Source organism: Pyricularia grisea, chromosome I, assembly GCF_004355905.1.
Source record: "Pyricularia grisea strain NI907 chromosome I, whole genome shotgun sequence".
NCBI classification, from domain to species: Eukaryota; Fungi; Ascomycota; class Sordariomycetes; order Magnaporthales; family Pyriculariaceae; genus Pyricularia; species Pyricularia grisea.
Genome location: NC_044973.1, coordinates 4,189,635 through 4,207,769, shown reverse-complemented (window position 1 = coordinate 4,207,769; position 18,135 = coordinate 4,189,635). Strand labels below are relative to the sequence as shown.

Genomic DNA, 18,135 nt, shown 5'->3' with positions numbered 1-18,135 from the left:
CCTTATTTCTGTATTCCGTTTCACTGCGTGCTGCTTGCTTACCTACATTTACCAGCGTTGACTACTTACCTACTTATAGGTTTTGAATACGACAAGTTACATGATAAAAGGTCCCTCTTCCATCATCTGACCTGGTTTACCTTTGGGCGCATCTTTTTCTTTTTCTTTTTTTTTACCTTATATTCCCAAGACTCTGCGAGTTTGTTTTGTCGTCTTCTTACACCCATTGTGCCTTTTACATTACCTTCTTTTGAGACGCCTTATAATCTAAAAGGATCTGGCTGGATATCTTTTGAAACGCCAGGACAAGCTTTGCCATCTACTGCGGAGAAATTAAATATCACGATTCACTGGCGACAAGACCCGCCTTGTGAAAAGCGTCGAGCTGGGGTTTTTTTTTTGGTTTTTGGTTTTTTTTTGCCATCATGGGGCTTGTAGAGGTTGTCTTGGAGAATGTCTCCATCAAGTCTGCCCCGATCTGGATTTTTGGATCATGGATTGTATACGTGGCTATGAAGTTTTTCGCTAGGGAGTACAAGCTCAACAAGCTTGGAGCTCGCGCAGCGTCAATGAACAGCATGGTTCCTCTAGGTTAGTCGAGTCCCTGCGTTGGTTTGTTTTCGTTTTTTTTTAACAAACTTTGTTGACGTTGCTTTTCTCATGGTATAAAAAGGTCTCGACAGCGTCTACATGATGGTCCGGTCAACCATGAAAAATAAGAATCTGGAAATGTGGAGGAAGCACATGTCCAGATCAAAAACATTTACTGTGGAGGGCAACCTCTTGACCAACCGCATCGTCCTTACGGCGGATCCCGAGAACATCAAGGCCCTGTTGGCGACGCAGTTCACAGACTACGGCAAGGGGAAGCCCTTCCACGAGGAGTGGGAGCCTTTTCTGGGCGACAGCATCTTCGCCACCGACGGCGACAAGTGGCACACGAGCCGCCAGATGCTGCGCCCACAGTTCGTCAAGGACCGCGTCAGCGACCTGGAGTGCTTCGAGACTCACATCAAGACTCTGTTCAAGGCCATGGCCAATGGTGGAGCCCTCGATAGCGAGCAACAGCACGTCGACTTGGCTGCCATCAACGGCAAAAAGTTTGAAATCAGTGATTTGTTCTTCCGCTACACCCTGGACGTTACTACAGACTTTTTGCTAGGTTACGATGCCAAGTCACTATCGTGAGTATAAAATCTTGATTTTTTTTTCTTTCTTTTTTCTCTTCTTTTTTTTTTTTTGCGACGACTGAAGTGACTTATGTATGATAACTAACGTAATACGAACCCCCATTAACCACAGTACTCCCCATACCGACTTTGCCGATGCTTTCAACGAGGTCCAGCGCGTGCAAAGCACAATCACACGCGCCGGGCCCGCGCAGGTATTGGTTCCCAAGGGCTCATACTACAGGGGCCTCAAGATCATGGACGATTTCATCAACCCCTTCATCGACCGCGCCCTCCGCCTCTCACCGGAGGAGCTGGCATCCAAGACCAAGTCGGACCAAGGGTACACGTTCCTCCACGAGCTGGCCTCGTTCACGCGGGACCGCAAGGTGCTGCGCGACCAGATCGTCGCGGTCCTCCTGGCGGGACGCGACACGACGGCTTCGACGCTGTCCTGGGCCATCTACGAGCTCGGCCGCCACCCGGAGTGCGTCAAGCGCCTCCGGCAGGAGATCGCCGACGTGGTGGGCTTCAGCCGAACCCCGACATACGCGGACCTCAAGTCGATGAAGTACCTCCAGAACGTCATGAACGAGACGCTGCGTCTGTACCCGGCGGTGCCCTTCAACGTGCGGCTCGCGCTGCACGACACGACGCTGCCGCGCGGCGGCGGGCCCGACGGCACCCTCCCCATCCCCGTGCTCAAGGACACCCCCGTCGGCTACTCGACCCTCCTGATGCAGCGCCGCAAGGACCTCTACCCGCCCGCCTCGGAGAACTTCGCCGACCCCGAAGTCTTCAGCCCCGAGCGCTGGTTCCACTGGCAGCCCAGGCCCTGGCAGTACATCCCCTTCAACGGCGGCCCTCGCATCTGCATCGGCCAGCAGTTCGCCCTGACCGAGATGAGCTACGTCCTCGTGCGCATGTTTCAGCGCTACGACCGCGTCGTCAACTACATGGGCGACATCGACGGCGGTCACCCCACCATCAAGTCTGACATTGTCATGCAGCCCGGCGATGGGGTTATTGTTGCGTTTTGGGAGGCGAATAATGAAAAGATTTGAGGGAGAAGAAAAGATTAGGGAACTGGTAAATTTGGGAGGTGCTCTTTTGTTTTGTCGTTGTTTGGGGGGTGAATTCCCCTTGTGTTTATGAATCTCGATTTTGTAGGATTCCAACAGCGCGTGGAGGTCAAGGTTTGATTTTTGACAGTCAACCTTTGAACAAAACCAAAGGTCAGGTTAAATTGTTATTGAGTTATGAAACAAACACTTTCATGTGCCAAGTCCTTTTGCCATTGAAACTCACGTACCAAGTACCCTCCTCATGTAATAGACTGGACAGGTTTTTTCTTTCTTTTTTTTTTTCCCCCGATGAGCTTGAGGCTTTTTTTGTCAATTGTTGGGATTCTTCGTCTAAACTTTTTTTTTCTTTTCAACAAACAAAAATCCTCTGCCTGCTACTAGAACAACACTGTCGGCGGGTCGGTATTTTGAGTTCGGGCTACATATACTTTTAGGTGACGAGGCCTATCTCTGTGCGTTGCAGCGTTGGCTGTTGGTGTGTTCGCTTGGGCAACACCCCTTCCCCCGTTTTGCCAGACATAGGCAGCGCCGTGCGTAACCAAAGGGGATTGAGAAATGGAAGGCGAATTTCTTGCCGAGATATATCCAACTACTTCTCATAGATTTGATCTTGGTCTTGATGGAAAAGATTTGTGGGTTCATTATCAATAAACCATCGATATAAAATAGTCCTTATAATTTGAGGCCGCCTTTATTTTTTCCTGCAATGAAGGCTCTATACAAACAGTAAGGAAATAAATTTCAGGACACCTCCCCACCCGTCGACCTCTTGAAACTCTTGGGACAAGTCCTTCATAGCGGTCGACATTCTATGACCTTTAAAAAAAAGAATAACATGAGAAAGACCATCAGCAAGAGTGAGCTTCACAACTCTCCTCAATCAAGCATTTTCAGTTCAGCTGAAAGCTAGACCTAATGGCGTCTCCAAGTCTTCGAGTAGCCTCGATCATGTTGTCAGGGGTAGCGGCCGCAAACGTGGCGCGGAAGAATAACCCGCTCGGCTCCGCGTCATGGTCTGCCATGAACCACGAGCCGGCCGCCACCAGGACGCCCTTGTCGATGCAGTCTCTAAATATCTCCGCCTCCATCTCTGATATGCTCATAGTAGAAGCACGTGGGTGCTTGGTATGATCAACCTTGAGCCAATGCTGTGCGGGTAACGGGGATCGCGTTAGCAGAAATTTGCATATTAGAACGTGAACCCGACATAAAACTCATCGGATATCTAAGGTGAAGAGGGAAAGATAAAAAAAAAAAAAAAAAAAAAAAAAAAAAAAAAAAAAAAAAAAAAAAAAAAAAAACCACTCACAAACATGCCAGTCTTGGGAGCCTCCCAATCAACAACTTCACGCGGCAGATGATCCTCGCACGCAGCTAGCAAGACGTCTCGCCTTCGTGCGTATTCTTGACGCACGCTCATCAGCCAGCGAATGTAGCCCTCGTGACCCCATGTCTCGTCCAGGAGCTTGTGCAGCAGCACCTGCGATATGCCGCTGGGTCCCTGGTTGCACGATTCGCCATGTCGGATGAAGCGGTCGATAATCTGCTCTGATGCCGTGACCCAGCCCATGCGGGAGCCCGGAACGACCACCTTGGAGAACGAATCCATTCGCAGGACACGTCCGTCGACGTCCAGGCTGAGAATCGAAGGAACCAGGCTTTCTAGGAACTGGTCCGGGGTCTCTTCGGCATCGGTGGACTGCTCCTCCTGCTTCTTGGCGTCCCTGCCGCGGTAAGGGGGCATCTGCATGTAGTAGTATGGTTCGTCCTCGATTATGAAGACATCGTGCTCGCGGCAGACTTGGTAAAGCGCCCTCCGCCTCTGCTCACTCTGCGTCGAACCAGTGGGGTTCTGACCCGACGGGACGGTGTATAGCACGTGTGGCTTGGCAGCTCCCTTCCTCTCTTCGGGGTTCCAGGTCCTCAGGATCTCGTCCATCTTCTCGGGAATCAGGCCCTCGTCGTCGACCGGGACGCCAACGACCTTGACTCCAAGAGGCATAGCCGTCTCAACGGCCGTCGAGAAGCTGAACTCCTCGGTCAGCATCGAGTCCTTCCTTTGCCTATCGCAAAAGATGCGTAGGGCCATCTCCAACGCGCCCGTACTGCCGATGCTCATTGAGCACCGCCAGTCGGCGTAAGGAGGATTGTTGACGAGCTCCGTGTGCTCCGTGACGAAACGGATCATTTGAGCCGAGCCCGTGGCCTGGCTGTAGTTGAGCGCTATGCTGAGGTCGTAGACGGCACCATTGGGGTCTTCGGCCTGGTTCTGGACATCATACTTGCCAATGGTGACATCCTGACCGTGAGCACGGGTGTCGGCCTCGGAGAAGCCACCGCTGACCGAGGGGACACGCATCGAGATGGACTCTATGGGGAAGTTGTCTGGGCAGGGCAGGCCGCCGCCGAGAGAAATGATTCCGGGCTTCCTGAGGTTGAGAGCGGCCTGCTTGAGCCTGCACGGCTTGCGGCTGGCCGACTCCTGGCTGAGAAGATGGTCCCAACGTCTCGCTTTGGGCTTTTGGCCGGCGGCGGCAACCTTGAACATGTCACTGTCGGCGGCCGAGGCCGTGAGGGCGACGAGCTTGCCGGCCCTCGTCCTCTTGTCGGCAATGTCTTTGAATGTGATGCGTCGCGGAGATTGCAGTTTGGGTGCTCTCGAAGCTAACGAGTTTGGGTTTTCCGGGACCTGCTTGGCAGGCAAACCTATGGGACCAACGGCCTCGGCTGCCGCAGAGTCGTCAATGGCCAGGATTGTGGGCGACATGATCTTGCTTGTGGACGTGTGGACGGATGTCCTAACCTGCGTCGACGTGCTCATTTTTTGTTTGATTTCTGCTGTTTTCTTCCTTGGAAGGAGATATAGAAAAACAGTAGACACAAAAAATACAGGTAGGTATAACAATGATGGGGTTGTACCAACAGGGACGTGACTGAACAAATAATAAAAAAAAAATCGGGATTCCAGTCCAATAAAAATAAAACGATTAGAAAGTAGAGACTAGATAGAAGAGCTGAACTTGGGATGATGGGCCGGACGGGCTTGATAGATATTAGACTAGAACAGACTCGAGTCGCGTGATGTTGTGATAAGGAAAAGCCATTGTTTCAAAGCCCACTCGTAGTTCAAGTTTGTGCTGCAGCATGGCTCATTATAAAGGAAAGGAAAAGGAGAAAATAAAATAAAATAAATTAGAAACGAGCCAAAGAAGCTACTACGCAAAGGCATTAAGCCACAGGGTGCTCGAGCGGTGGAACAAGGTTCTCTACCACTTTTTTTTTTGTCACCGGCGGGACGATAATCGGAAAGGGCGGGCATGATTTCAATTGACTGGTTGGTTAGGTTTGTTGTACACAGTGAAAAAAGTTAACTAACAGGCTTGACGTCGGAGGACGGGTCCTACGCCCTTTGCTCGACATGTACATGATACAGATGTCTGTCGGCTGCCGGCGTGGGACAGATGGTGGTTGGTGACTCGCGCCCCATTCCCAGGGGTCCAATTGCGTTTACATGCCGTAACTAGCCGCGTACTCTCACTCTTTTACCCCGCCAAAACTTACAGCTCTTAGCGCCCTGTGACCTTTTTGTTTCATTGACACTTTGCCCCGGTTCAGGGTTCCTAAAAAAGATACACAAACAAAAAAGGTACCTAACATATTACCTTATCTTACATTAGGTACAAACCCTGGTACCCGGTCTAACCTTGGCTAGTTCCAACATCGAACACGCCCTGTGACGGGCATCTGGAGACTTGGCGCATTCTTGTTAGGTAATGCTGGATTCTAGATCAACCAATGAACTGTTGCTAGATTCTACTTTTGGAATGTAGCTCCAACTGATTCAAGATTGCATTTGTAATTCTACAATTGGGTTACGGTACATTAACCGAAAGCTCCAAGATAGAACTAAAACTTAGCGACTGTCATGCAAACTCGAGTCTGAGACCAGCACTATGCGACAGCCTATTTCAAGACAGCGTACTAGGTACTGTACTGTACGTTCTTGCACAACATGTATGTCCCACGCACCTGTCGGGATGGACAAGCAGATCACAAGCTTCGTGTCCTGAAAACCATCCGAGCTTGTGCAGGGACAAGACGTACACCACTTTCTTGACCCGTATTCTCCAATACCACTAGATCCAGAGCATCTAGGCTGCGTCCTACAGACCGAGGTAAGCTGAATGACAACATCTGCGTCGGTTGACAGGTTTGACACAAAAGCCAGTGTATATATGTCGATATAGAATAAATTACAAGTTATTCCCCAAGTCGCGAGGTAGCTCAGCTTCAAGCAAATATATATAATATCCGAAAATCATCACCTGTAGCCAAAGATCCAAACCCCGCTCCTAAGTTTCCCATCAACTCAATGGTATCCTGGTGAATTTGCGCACCGACCTCTCCCGTCTCAATCGGACTCCTTTCAACGCCCGAGTCTCTTTATCGACCGGTATCTGAAGTCGTTACCATTTAGTCAGTTTATATCCGTCGAGTTGATGTTACTGGTCTCTAGGTTGGAATTTGCTGATTTGCATCGTGACGAGGGCTTGATCCAATTTACAGTCTCGCACTCGCGACACTGCAATCTTCAAAGCCACGGCATGGCTCGTAATCTTCGAGGCTGTCGGCTTATCAGGTATTCGCAAGGAACGACCTGGCTAGACGACCATGATTCCGGTTTGAACTCGTCATTACCCGGGATCTCCCGGAGATCATGGATGTGTTTGCACATCCATCGCTTCAAGCCACCGATCTGCGTGCTGATGACAGAGCTAACCCGGACCATAAACAAGAGAGCTTCTGTCTGATAAATCATCCATGGGTCGCCTATCCACCCGCTGGGGTTTCATTTACTAGATTTGACATGGTCTCACCGACGTGGAGAAAGGTTGGGCTGAGGACGGCGCCCCCAAAACCAATCCAAATGGCAAAGTGGAACGTGCAACATGCCTTTTAAGCGCCTGTGTGCTCACCAGATACTCGCCAAGTCGGAGTTCCACTGGTCCCAAGAGTCCAAATCAATCCTCAACGGCCCGGCTCTGTCCGTTTCGGTCCCAGAAGGAGTATTGGCCGTGGTCTCGGTGAGACTTCCAATCAAGCACGCCCAGGCTGGGCGATGAGGCTCCGTTTCATCATCGGCACTGATGCTGTTTTGGTACTGGAAAAAGGACCTGGTTTCAAAGTCCCATTCTGTCCGGGCCCTGGACAGAGTACACTCATCAAGGCTGATGGACTCCAGACTGCTAGAGTAGGTGGAACAACGGGACAATGGTCCTGCCATCCCGAAGACCAATGGTGAAGTTCCAAGGAGAAAATCGGGTTTTGTTTGTAGTGGTTGAGTGGAGAGAGTCAGGGCCTTTGATTCCTCCATCGCCATGGTCCGACGGTGTCCCTGGTGCAGCTCTGGAACAGTGAGCACGGCCAGATCAAGAACCACGACCAGCATTGGTACCAGTGAAGCAGATAATGCCCGCAAATTCTCCGGTTGAAACAGAAAGACGCTGCTGGTTAGTATGATACCTACGGGTATAGCATGTAGTCCGTGGCTTTTGCCCGAGGCATATTAGCAGCGAGGCTGACAAATCCGTACGTCTCAACGAGACTAACATACCGTAGGAGCGTCCCGATATGGAGCAGATGGAATACCGCCGCCGCAATTATGAAAATCGTCATAGTGCTGTCCCCAATGCTTGTGGTCAGCGCTCCTAGTCATGCGCATAGCCATTCTCAGGAGATTATCCAAAGTAGAGCGGTACTGTTTTTGCTTACACATTTTTACCGCCAACAGCATCCCTCTGATCCACCATCAGGAGGAATGCAGTAGTAATCATTGTCCAACATGGCAAGGACCTGCCCCAGCTTTTGAAAAAAGGTAGCCGGGCGCCAGTTAAATTGATTGGGGTGTTGGGATCGCCAATGCGCTTGGTTGTCGAAGTGCACTGACGGACCGACATTTTATTGACCGTTCAGAACAGCACAAAGCTTCGAACAGACAGACAGCAGTGAAAGGGCACAAGTCCGAGGAAGGCGTTGTTAGTGGATGAGGCTGGTCAATTGAACCCTTTTTTTTTCATGATGTAGAACCATGTGGACTCGCGCATAGAGTTGCAAGCTTCCAACAGATGTCTTATACACGACGAGGGAAAACAAGTCAGGCTGTCGGCGCCTGAAATGTTTTGCGATTCGATTCGACCAGAGTTGAGTGACTCGGGGGTAGGCCAAACCCGTACATTTCCGAGAACAGAGTAGAGTTGCTCGGCTGCCTGAATACTGTACAGTACAGAGCCAGAGTTGGGCATGGATGCATGTATAAAAAGCAAGGCTGCTCAAAGGCGGAGCGACAAATCTGCCTCGCGGACAGGCGCCAAAAGTAAGCGACACCAACCATCAATTGGCCGCCGAGCCCCTGGGATCGGGATCGAGTTGCCCTCATTCGTTGCGCAGAAAAAAGTAACAATAGAATTGCTCGCCCTGTAATAAATTGGCGCCCGGAGTGTGATAGCGCCAATGTGGTGGGGGGTTGGGTTGGGTTTTTGTAACGAAGGAAGCTGAGAGTGAGGTAGACTATTAGTTAGCCAACCAAGACTTTTTTTTTTGTTTGTTGACTACCCCGGATGTACACATGTTGCCCGGTGCCCAACCACTCCGGACAATTTTGCTTGCATTTGAGAATCCTGAAGTTTACAAGGTTAAAAATTAGGTAGACAAGATCTTTTTCCCATGGGTACTTAGTCTCTCGGGTAGTGGGAAAGAAGCTTGTCGTCACCATTGCCCGCCTTCCCTGGCCGCTTTGGCGCGTTTCCAAGATTTCCTTCCTTGAGGGCAACAGCGCCCCCTCGAAGCCCGAATCTTTTCTTTCTCCATGTCCGAAGCGGAAGCTGCAAGCCGCGAAACCGTCCAGCCACCGGAAAGTAGAAGTGGGGTTACTTTTGGCGGATCGGCGCCGACGATTGACCAATAAGACAACTGGAATTTACTGACCCTAGCCACTGGAGCCCCTGGCAATCGTCACGCTTGGTTTTTTTTTGGATCGCTCCCAACCTCCCCAAAAACCACATAGTGAGGAAACCCCTAATGCCAACTCAGTAAGAAACCTGTTGCGTTGTTGACAAGTCTTGTCTTTTGGTTGGCACACTATGGATGACGCGGGAATGGCTCGGACATGGGTAGAAAACTCGTATTACTATATTTACTATGTACAATATTTTATCTGGAGGTTGGGAACGCACGTTTGTGGATTCTTTACCAAACAATCAACGCCACTCAAGGATATTTCCATGTCGTCGAACGCTCTTCAAAGACATCGGAATTGTTCTACTCTGCCATTTTTATCCACACTTACGGTTGGTTACCTACCTACCTGGCTTTTGTACTTGGCAATAATAAGCTGAAGAAAAGTCATCTCCCATTGGAAAGACAAATACATCACCAATAAGACTGTTTGTTTAGTTTCGACCTATCTCCGGACCGAGTTTCTCACCAGATTCTTTACTCTGAATTGAGTCTTTGAGCGTCCAAAGTGCAACCTGGGAAGCTGGTGTATTGTGAGAGGGTACTTACTGTCGTCGAGAGCGAACATAAGGAGAGGATATACAACAAACCAACCAACACCTTTCACAATGATCTTGAGGTTAAGAACGGCAGTTCTGGCAGTGGCGTCCCTTAGCGGACTGGCGTTATCCCAGACATGGTCTTCCTGCAATCCCTTGCATACAAGTGAGTATCCGTACACCCATCCCTGATTCTCAACATGGTCATGTCTTGGCTACCAATCCCACACATGCGTGGCCACCACTTTACTAAACAAATACACTCCCAAAAAAACAGCAACATGCCCGGCCGACCCAGCTCTAGGCATGACCATCAACGTTGACTTCACCAAGGGATCCGTCAACTCGTTCGCCCCGAGCGGCGGCAACCCGACCTACGGCAGCGACGGCGTGACCTTTACCGTCGCCAAGAGCGGCGACAGCCCTCAGCTCATCAGCCAGTTCTACATCATGTTTGGGCGGGTCGAGATCGTGATGAAGGCGGCGCCGGGTAAGGGCATCGTCAGCACGCTGGTGCTGCAGTCAGACACGCTCGACGAGATCGACCTTGAGTGGCTGGGCGCCGACGGCAGCGAGGTGCAGTCCAACTATTTCGGCAAGGGCCAGACCACCAGCTACAACCGGGGCCAGTTCCACTCCAACCCGGGGAACCAGGACGGTTTCCACAAGTACGTCGTCGACTGGACCGACGAGCGTATCGTCTGGCTCATCGACGGCACCGCCGTCCGCACCCTGCGCGCCTCCGACGCCGAAACCAACCAGTACCCCCAGACCCCCATGCAGATCAAGTTCGGCGCCTGGTCCGGCGGCGACTCGTCCCTGCCCCAGGGTACCATCGATTGGGCCCGTGGTCCCACCGACTACAGCAAGGGGCCCTTCTCCATGAAGGTAAAGTCCATCATGGTGGCCGACTACTCGACCGGCAAGCAGTACAAGTACGGCGACACGAGCGGCTCCTGGAAGAGCATCAAGGCCGTCGACGGCGAGGTCAATGGTAACGAGGGCAAGGCCGGAAGCCCCACCATCACCGCCACCTCCCTGGCTTCGAGCTCGCTGTCCCCGAGCGTCCCCGCAGGAATCGGCGCCAATGCTAGCCCTGCGCCCCGTGTCACTGGCGCTCTCCCAGACGGCTGGGTCATGAGACCCAACGGAAAGATTGTGCCAATCGGCAACGCTGTACACAATCGTGAGTTTTCCCCCTGAATATCCCAGCTTTATTCCTGCTTCAGGTCTCTCCTCTTTCAGTTTTCTGGAACCACATGCTGACAACCGTATCCTAACAGGTCCCAGCCTAACGTTGGCACTCGGCCCGCTTGCCCTTTCTCTTCTCCTGGCTGCTATGATGATGTAAACAACGTGTGCCCTTGAGAGGTGTCATTTTTCTGACTTCTCGGCATGCATTCTGATTTACGCCTTGTATTTTCCCTCCCATTTTTTTCCCTTCTTTTTTTGCTTTTTTCTAATGATCTGCATTATCTCGGGCGTTTGCATCGGCGGGGAGCGGCGGTTTTAAACTGCATCTAAAGCGGGCTTATATCAGCGCCATGCTTTTAATCTCCATGTATAGAATCTGGTTTTTTCTTCTTCTTTTTTTGGATCCTTTGCATGAGGTTGTTATCAACCTCGAGGATATTCATCATGATATAGCACGATTAATGGTAGCATGCATATACATCAAGTTTCACAGAGCAACTCCGTTTTGATCCGATCCATATGGAAATTACGCGTGTCTTGTCACGGCCAGCTTCAAATGACGCCGCCTAGACGGTCAATGAGAACCACTTGCAAGGAGTAAATTCTTTTATTCTTGTTCTCGTCTAGAAATCCATCGCTGTAGAGTGGTCTACTTCTACTTAAAAAAAGTAAAATGCCACGACCATCTGCTCCCTTGTTGGGTAATATTGACCAATTAGGTTCCTTGATAATAAACTGCCTCTCCAGCCCAAAATACCCTCAACTCCAAAGGTGCAGAAGGGAAAAAAAAAGCAGAAAAAAAAATCAGCGCAGAGGAAACCGAACCGCCTTGATAACAGGCTTTGAGGATTCTCGCTCCAAAGCGGTGTATATGTGACGAGGAGTGGCTGCTCCAAAAAAATGAATGCTCAAAATAAATTGCTTTTGGAAGATAACCAGGGAGTCTGCTGAAGTGAGTACGCAGAAGTCTATATACATATGACACAAGGGTTGATTGAAGCAAGCGGGTTGTCCACTGAGGGCGTCATATGCACCCAATCCTCGAAGGTAGAGTAGAGGACATGAATGGGAAGCGGTGACAGGCGACTTAGAACTCCCAGTCGTCGTCGTCGCCAACGGATTGGATCGCCCAGTTGAACTTCTCCCGCAATGTTTTGGAGAAGAACTTTTCGATGGGGACATTCATCTTGTTGCAGAAGACAACAGTAAGGCGAGGATCGATGTAGTTCTTTACGAGTAGGATAGTCAGTTATTGTTGTCACAGACACATGCAGTTTCAAGATGTTCACTTACGATTTTCGAAGTGCCAAGAGCCACCTCCTTGTTGCCGTCACGGTCGGCCGCCTGGAGTTCCATGGTGCGGATTCGCTCGTCGAGCTTCTTGACTTGCTGCTCGAGCTTCTCTACAGTCACGCCTCGGCCTTCAGCCAAGACCTTCTTGGTCTTGTTCTCTTTCTTGTACATAGCATCCATCTCGCTGGCTGCCTTGAGTCGCTCCTTAAGCTCCTTATCGGGCATCTTCTTCTCACCGTTGGCCACGGCCTTCTCGTTGTCCTTTTCGAACTTTTTGGTGATGGCTGCCCTCTTTTCCTCGACCAAAAAGGCCTGGTGCTCTTTCACCCATTCGTCCGTAAGCTCGGGAATGCGCTCAAAGAATTGCGCGCCCTTCTTCTTCTTCAGTTTCGGGTCGAGGTCAAGCATCATCATTTTAGTGCGCCATTGTTGATACTTGAGTCCAAGGATGCGGTCTCCTAGCTTCTTCATTTGAGCGTCATGGCTAGCACCAACACTGCGCTTGTGGTTACACAGGATGGCCACTTGACGATTGCAATCGTTGTAAATTTTGACCTTTTCAGCATCACTGATGTTCTTTTTGCTATGAAGCTTCTGAAGGAGGGTTGACATGGTGTATGAAGCATTGTAGGTACGGAAGACCTTGGCGGTCAACCCCGGCATGTAGCTGGACAAGTGCTTGTTGAGTTGAGACGTCTGTAAAGCAGTTAGACTCGGTTTCATCTTATACGGCTCTTGATAGGAAAACTTACTGTAAGCCGATCGAATATATCGTCACCTTCTACCTTGGGAGCCTTCTTGAACATTTTCAAGTTCTTGAACACTTGGGCGTCTACTTCAACCTCTTGCTCGAAGCGGATGCTGTCTTTACCCAAGAAATCAAGGAAGACCTTATTGGGGGGCTGCAGGGTTACGTTTTCGACCTTCAGTGAGCAGCAACCAACCGTCTCGGCTTCGTTCTCGGTATCCTTCTCGTTTCCAGCTCTCAAAGCCAGCTTGTCAATGAAGTACATGGCTGTGGCCCTCTGACGATCGGCCATGATCTCGCTCCTCAAATCCCGAGTGTAGTCGGCACGGATGCGGTCAATGTGCTTCTTGAGCTCCCTGGCCTTCTCGAACTTCTTGAAGTCGGCTTGTCCCTTGACGGCGCTGTTTGCGGCAAGCATGACGTACTTGTAGTTGCCGTTGACATTCTCCTGCCACATGGCCAGCCAAGTTGCCTTGTTGTCGTGCTGAACAGCCTTCCATTTATGGCCTGCAGGCGGTTCGGGCACCTTTGCGTCTTTGCCGATATTTATTGTCACCGCCTCAGGAGGGACTCGCTCCTTGATTGTGCCAGTCTTTGGATGCTCGCCACGGCCGCGGAAAAGCGCAGGAGGTTCAACCCTAAAGTTGCCCACTTTCTCTTTGCGTCCATCCCACTTGCAGAATTTGTAAGGCTCCTCCATCTTGTCTCGTGCCTCTTTTTCAGCCTTCTTTTCTTCCTTGCTTCGTGCCTTTTTCGCTTCGCTCTGTGCCTGGAAATGCTGGAATATGGGCTTGAAATCGAGTTTTTCAAACTCCTTAATGTCAACTTTGTTGCCATTCTTGTCCTTGGCGCCTCCAGTCTTTTTCAGCTTGTCCTTGAAGCCGTTGAAGAAGTTCTTGATGAAGATGGGGTTTTCCACATTTTGCGTCGAATGGAGCATGGAGCCGAAGAAAGTAGCGACCTCCTCCGCTTCCGGATGCAACTGCAAAGGAACACCGTTGTAATAAAGCTTGACATTCTTTGGAAGCGGTTCGTACTCAGGCGGAAACAAGACGCCGTTGTGCTCCAAGGTAGTCCACTTGATGCTGTCGTCCTCCTTCTTGGGCGCGTCCCACCAGCGATATTCCTCCTCTTCCTCTTCATCACCTTCTGCCTCCTCGCTTGCTTGCTTCGTGTTGCTCTTTTTCGCTGCGGCAGCTTTGCCCTTTGCAGGTGCGGCTTTTGCAGCAGGCTTCTTCGATTTGGAAAGTGGCTCATCGGAATCTGACTCAAATTTCGCCTTGCCGTTCGCCTTTTTAGCGGTGCCGTTTGATTGTCGCTTAGCAGCCGGCTTTGCCTTGCTTTTCAAAAGTGGTTCGTCATCAGAGTCAACTTCGTGCTTGACAGCAGACTTCCTCCTTGCCTCGCTTGCTCTGATAGCCTTGGCTTCGGTAGCGGCCTTCTTCTCAATGGCGCCTTTTTGTTTGGCCAACTTGACTGTCAAAGGTTCATCATCTGATGATAAACCGGCGGTTTCGTGGACTGAAGGAGGGAGCTTTCCTTTTCTATTGCTCATCGGTTCATCGTCGCTGTCTACTGGTGCGCGGTGTGTCGACTTTCGGCGCTTGGCCAAAGGGGCGGCATCGTCACTATCGTCGCTCTCCTCCTTGTATGCAGGCTTGCCTATGGAAGAGCGCGATTTGCGCTTAGCCTGTCCGTTTGGGGCATCAACATCCATAGCATCATCGTCGCGAATCGGTCCATTTCGAATCGAGACGGGCGCAGGTGCGTTGCTCTTGTTAGGGTAGGCCTTGTCTAAAGCCATATCGTCTGCTTTCGAGATCTTGGAAGACGAAACTAAAGGCAATGACAAGTTAGTCGGTAGTCAAAAGTGATACGGCTCACAATTCTCAAGCCGGAGCCGAAGTTGGCAGGGAGCTGCGCCTTTCTCTAACCCCTTCAGCTGAGCTGCAAGTAAGGAAGAAGTGAGGTCCACGACTTTGGACAGAGTTGCCGCTTTACAGCGGTTGCGTGAAGAATCATCTATCAAGGTAGCCCCAAAAAAAATTGGAGCATCTTCATCTCAACCTGGAAGAGGCCAAGAAAATTTGACAAGGTAGGTGACCTTACCTTTGCCGTTCGTACGCGACATGGGCAAGTCATCATCCGAGCTCGAAGCCATCGCAACAGCGTGTGCGTTGATGAAACGTTGCGACAGTGACAATGGTGCTCGTCTTCGTGCCTGTATGTGTAGGACCTGCAGAGGACCAAGATGCCTCAGGAAGATATGGGCCAGGGATCGTGTCGAGGCGAAGATGATGGGCGAGAACAGTTTGCGACGACCGCAAACTACTTGTAGAGAAGTTTATAAGGATCAACTTTTTGGGCGGAGGACTGGAAACGAAAAGTGGACGCTCTGTCACAAGCCAAATTCAGGAAAAGCCATGGGCAAAATTGAGTGCATGACAAGAGGTGGAAAAGACCGTGGGTAGGGGAGGGAAAAAAAGAGAGGTATGGTAATTAAGGTGAGAAAAGGTAAGGTTGAGTGGGTGAACGCGGGTCTAGACCAAAGTGAGAACGTGTCTCGGAGGAATTTTGAGGAGTTTGGCGCGGGTGAAGATTCACGATTCTAAGAGCAAAGCACTCTCTCACTTCGTTTTCTTCCTCCTGGTTGGCCCAGCTAGCACCGTGCACGATCTTTGCCGACTAAGGTAGGTAAGGCAAGGCAAAAAGCAGCCTCGGATTTGACAGAGTCAGCGCGTGTGGGGCGCGATCGAATCAAACGGTCCGAGCTTTGGAAGCTGATTGGACTTGAAAGCAAGTGAAATCACGGAGACGAGAAGAGAGAAAAAAAAGGTTTAAGAAAAAAAAAAAAAAAAAAAAAAAAAAAAAAAAAAAAAAAAAAAAAAAAAAAAAAAAAAAAACAATGAGTGCAAACAAAAGATTGCACTGCCTGGAGACTGGGTTGCCGCGCCTTCTCGCGTCATGAACTTCAAAGTTTGGGCGGGTCGGTTAAGTGGGCCGAGAAAGAAAAGGAGGAAAAAGGTAGATAGATGGAAGAAGGAATCAATGAATCTGACTGAGCTGACTTACTGCACGACTGACTGACTGGCTTGGCTTGCGAGTTGACTTTTTGTGTTACTCGTAGGTAATTGAAAGAAAGTTTTAATGTATTAGGTAATTAAGCCATTAATTAGGTACAATGGTTGCTTGTTCGTAGCTAAGAGGTACCTTGTAGCTGCCTGGGTAGGTAAGCTAGGTACCTACCTAGGTAGCTACCTTGGCCCGGTGTGGAACTTACCGGTCAATTGGACTGGAACGTGCATGGAATTTTGCTAAGCCGCTCGGGATCAAACCACATGCTCACTCACGTGACTGGCATGAGGAGTTTGCCGGGGAACAACGGAACGGGATTGGACTTTCCAACGACAGTCCAGCAAAAAGCCTACCGTCGACGTTCATACCTCCACCTGCCGTTTGAATTGATCCTGAAACCGGTCAATTGGCTCTTAATCGACACGGAGAATTGAGCCACCGTTGGCAGAGGCTCGATTTCTTATATTCCAGACCCTTCGCGTCATCTTAATACCGTCACAATGCTGTCCAGGGCTGCCAGACCAGCTCTGAGAGCTGGAGCTTCGGTTCCTTCTCGGTAAGTCGCGACAAGCTACTGGAGACGGCAGCAAACCGATCCGAGGCCAATCCGGGCGATATTCGAGCTCTAAAGCTCAATGAAGGGTCACAATGATTTAGGATTTCGGGGGTGGGGGAATTGAGAAGGGATGAAAAAAAAAAACAGGAGATATGATCAGTGTTGACCTTTTGTTCGCCTTCACTACCTTTGCAGGGTCGTCGCAACACCCCAGAATGCCGCCAACTACGCTACGCTGCGTGAGATTGAGGGCCGTCTCAAGTCCATCAAGAACATCGAGAAGATCACCAAGACGATGAAGATTGTCGCCTCGACCAAGCTCAACCGCGCCCAGCGCGCCATGACGGACAGCCGCAGCTACGGCCAGACCTCCAACGCCGTCTTCGAGTCGGCCGAGACCAAGCCCCTCGAGGGTGAGGGCAAGAAGGAGCTCTACGTCATCTGCAGCTCCGACAAGGGTCTCTGCGGTGGTATTCACTCTGGTCTGTCTCGTTATATCCGCAGGCTGTCCGCCGAGAAGCCCGGCACCTTCGACCTGGTCATCGTCGGCGAGAAGTGCAAGGCCCAGCTGAGCCGTACCAACGCCAAGGACATCCAGATCAGCTTCGCCGGTGTTGGCAAGGACATCCCCACCTTTGCCGATGCCTCGGCCATCGCCGACCAGATCGTTCGTCTGCCTGGCGACTACTCGAGCATCAAGATCCTGTACAACAAGTTCATCAACGCTCAGAGCTACGAGGCTACCCCGATCGAGGCTTTCTCCGAGGAGGCCATCGCTGCTTCGCGTAAGAAACTTTACTTGCTCCTTGTGATGTTGATTGCGAAGGATATGAGAGATCATGGCTGACTTGTTACGAACCATACGTGTAGCCAACTTCTCCGCTTTCGAGGTTGAGGAGGGTATCCTGCCCAACCTCCGCGAGTACGCTCTGGCCAACTCCCTCTACTGGGCTCTGGCTGAGGGCCACGCCTGCGAACAGTCTGCCCGTCGCAACGCCATGGACGTACGTATTCCCCTGATGCAATGTGACATAATCGTCCAGCTTGAGCTCGAGCATCGTGTGGAAACCCTTGATCCGACAGCACCATCTAACCAATTTCATTCCTTGATCCATATAGAACGCCTCCAAGAACGCCGGTGAGATGATCACCAAGTACCAGATTCTCTTCAACCGTACCCGTCAAGCCGTCATTACTGGCGAGCTGGTCGAGATTATCACTGGTGCCACCGCCTCCGCGGACATGTAAAAAGAGATATAGAAGGACGAGTGGATGGAAAGAGGGAAAGAGAACACTTTATTTTCAAGTCTTTTGTTTTCTCGTGCAAAAGCCGCCCATAGTTTTCTTCCCTTTGTAACAAATGCATGCGTTTAAAACCCCCGACCATGCGGGACCCCCGTGTTCACAAAGTGTACTAAAACTCTAGAATAAAGATGATGTGCTGCTGATTCTTTCGAGCCCG

General features: G+C 50.6%; 6 protein-coding genes across 6 annotated transcripts; 3 read left to right on the top strand and 3 right to left on the bottom strand.

The window, feature by feature from the left end:
* The first annotated feature begins 332 nt into the window (after window positions 1–332).
* On the top strand, window positions 333–2,573 carry PgNI_06330 (uncharacterized protein). Its single transcript, XM_031126354.1, has 3 exons — window positions 333–591; window positions 674–1,184; window positions 1,303–2,573. Exons 1-3 carry the CDS (start codon window positions 426–428, stop codon window positions 2,231–2,233), a joined length of 1,608 nt encoding a protein of 535 aa, XP_030982703.1. The 5' UTR covers window positions 333–425; the 3' UTR covers window positions 2,234–2,573.
* Window positions 2,574–2,878: 305 nt separating this feature from the next.
* Window positions 2,879–5,466, bottom strand: PgNI_06329 (uncharacterized protein). Its single transcript, XM_031126353.1, has 2 exons — window positions 3,564–5,466; window positions 2,879–3,402 (listed from the first exon to the last, which is right to left on the bottom strand). Exons 1-2 carry the CDS (start codon window positions 5,073–5,075, stop codon window positions 3,145–3,147), a joined length of 1,770 nt encoding a protein of 589 aa, XP_030981876.1. The 5' UTR covers window positions 5,076–5,466; the 3' UTR covers window positions 2,879–3,144.
* A 1,760-nt stretch (window positions 5,467–7,226) lies between these two features.
* Window positions 7,227–8,744, bottom strand: PgNI_06328 (uncharacterized protein; the record flags this gene model as incomplete). Its single annotated transcript, XM_031126352.1, has 3 exons — window positions 8,027–8,744; window positions 7,869–7,934; window positions 7,227–7,761 (listed from the first exon to the last, which is right to left on the bottom strand). Exons 1-3 carry the CDS (start codon window positions 8,209–8,211, stop codon window positions 7,227–7,229), a joined length of 786 nt encoding a protein of 261 aa, XP_030981875.1. The 5' UTR covers window positions 8,212–8,744.
* A 584-nt stretch (window positions 8,745–9,328) lies between these two features.
* On the top strand, window positions 9,329–11,457 carry PgNI_06327 (uncharacterized protein). Its single transcript, XM_031126351.1, has 4 exons — window positions 9,329–9,600; window positions 9,674–9,973; window positions 10,085–10,993; window positions 11,091–11,457. The coding sequence occupies exons 2-4, from the start codon at window positions 9,877–9,879 to the stop codon at window positions 11,156–11,158; spliced, it is 1,074 nt and encodes a 357-aa protein (XP_030981870.1). The 5' UTR covers window positions 9,329–9,600; window positions 9,674–9,876; the 3' UTR covers window positions 11,159–11,457.
* A 132-nt stretch (window positions 11,458–11,589) lies between these two features.
* Window positions 11,590–15,899, bottom strand: PgNI_06326 (uncharacterized protein). Its single transcript, XM_031126350.1, has 4 exons — window positions 15,152–15,899; window positions 13,047–14,878; window positions 12,295–12,990; window positions 11,590–12,229 (listed from the first exon to the last, which is right to left on the bottom strand). Exons 1-4 carry the CDS (start codon window positions 15,201–15,203, stop codon window positions 12,089–12,091), a joined length of 2,721 nt encoding a protein of 906 aa, XP_030981869.1. The 5' UTR covers window positions 15,204–15,899; the 3' UTR covers window positions 11,590–12,088.
* A 559-nt stretch (window positions 15,900–16,458) lies between these two features.
* Window positions 16,459–18,121, top strand: PgNI_06325 (uncharacterized protein). Its single transcript, XM_031126349.1, has 4 exons — window positions 16,459–16,673; window positions 16,869–17,458; window positions 17,544–17,677; window positions 17,793–18,121. Exons 1-4 carry the CDS (start codon window positions 16,618–16,620, stop codon window positions 17,919–17,921), a joined length of 909 nt encoding a protein of 302 aa, XP_030982481.1. The 5' UTR covers window positions 16,459–16,617; the 3' UTR covers window positions 17,922–18,121.
* The last annotated feature ends 14 nt before the right edge of the window (window positions 18,122–18,135 follow it).

Excerpts from the sequence above, each read along its gene's own strand:
- PgNI_06325 (XM_031126349.1), top strand. The coding sequence starts at position 16,618 with ATGCTGTCCAGGGCTGCCAGACCAGCTCTGAGAGCTGGAGCTTCGGTT. Across the intron at positions 17,459-17,543 it reads GGAGGCCATCGCTGCTTCGC|CCAACTTCTCCGCTTTCGAG; the intron begins GTAAGAAACTTT and ends CCATACGTGTAG. Across the intron at positions 17,678-17,792 it reads CCCGTCGCAACGCCATGGAC|AACGCCTCCAAGAACGCCGG; the intron begins GTACGTATTCCC and ends TGATCCATATAG.
- PgNI_06326 (XM_031126350.1), bottom strand. The coding sequence starts at position 15,203 with ATGGCTTCGAGCTCGGATGATGACTTGCCCATGTCGCGTACGAACGGC. Across the intron at positions 14,879-15,151 it reads GTCGCGTACGAACGGCAAAG|TTTCGTCTTCCAAGATCTCG; the intron begins GTAAGGTCACCT and ends CATTGCCTTTAG. Across the intron at positions 12,230-12,294 it reads CTCTTGGCACTTCGAAAATC|AACTACATCGATCCTCGCCT; the intron begins GTAAGTGAACAT and ends CTACTCGTAAAG.
- PgNI_06327 (XM_031126351.1), top strand. The coding sequence starts at position 9,877 with ATGATCTTGAGGTTAAGAACGGCAGTTCTGGCAGTGGCGTCCCTTAGC. Across the intron at positions 9,974-10,084 it reads CTGCAATCCCTTGCATACAA|CAACATGCCCGGCCGACCCA; the intron begins GTGAGTATCCGT and ends CCAAAAAAACAG. Across the intron at positions 10,994-11,090 it reads CGGCAACGCTGTACACAATC|GTCCCAGCCTAACGTTGGCA; the intron begins GTGAGTTTTCCC and ends GTATCCTAACAG.
- PgNI_06329 (XM_031126353.1), bottom strand. The coding sequence starts at position 5,075 with ATGAGCACGTCGACGCAGGTTAGGACATCCGTCCACACGTCCACAAGC. Across the intron at positions 3,403-3,563 it reads CTCCCAAGACTGGCATGTTT|CATTGGCTCAAGGTTGATCA; the intron begins GTGAGTGGTTTT and ends TTACCCGCACAG.
- PgNI_06330 (XM_031126354.1), top strand. The coding sequence starts at position 426 with ATGGGGCTTGTAGAGGTTGTCTTGGAGAATGTCTCCATCAAGTCTGCC. Across the intron at positions 592-673 it reads GAACAGCATGGTTCCTCTAG|GTCTCGACAGCGTCTACATG; the intron begins GTTAGTCGAGTC and ends TGGTATAAAAAG. Across the intron at positions 1,185-1,302 it reads TACGATGCCAAGTCACTATC|TACTCCCCATACCGACTTTG; the intron begins GTGAGTATAAAA and ends CATTAACCACAG.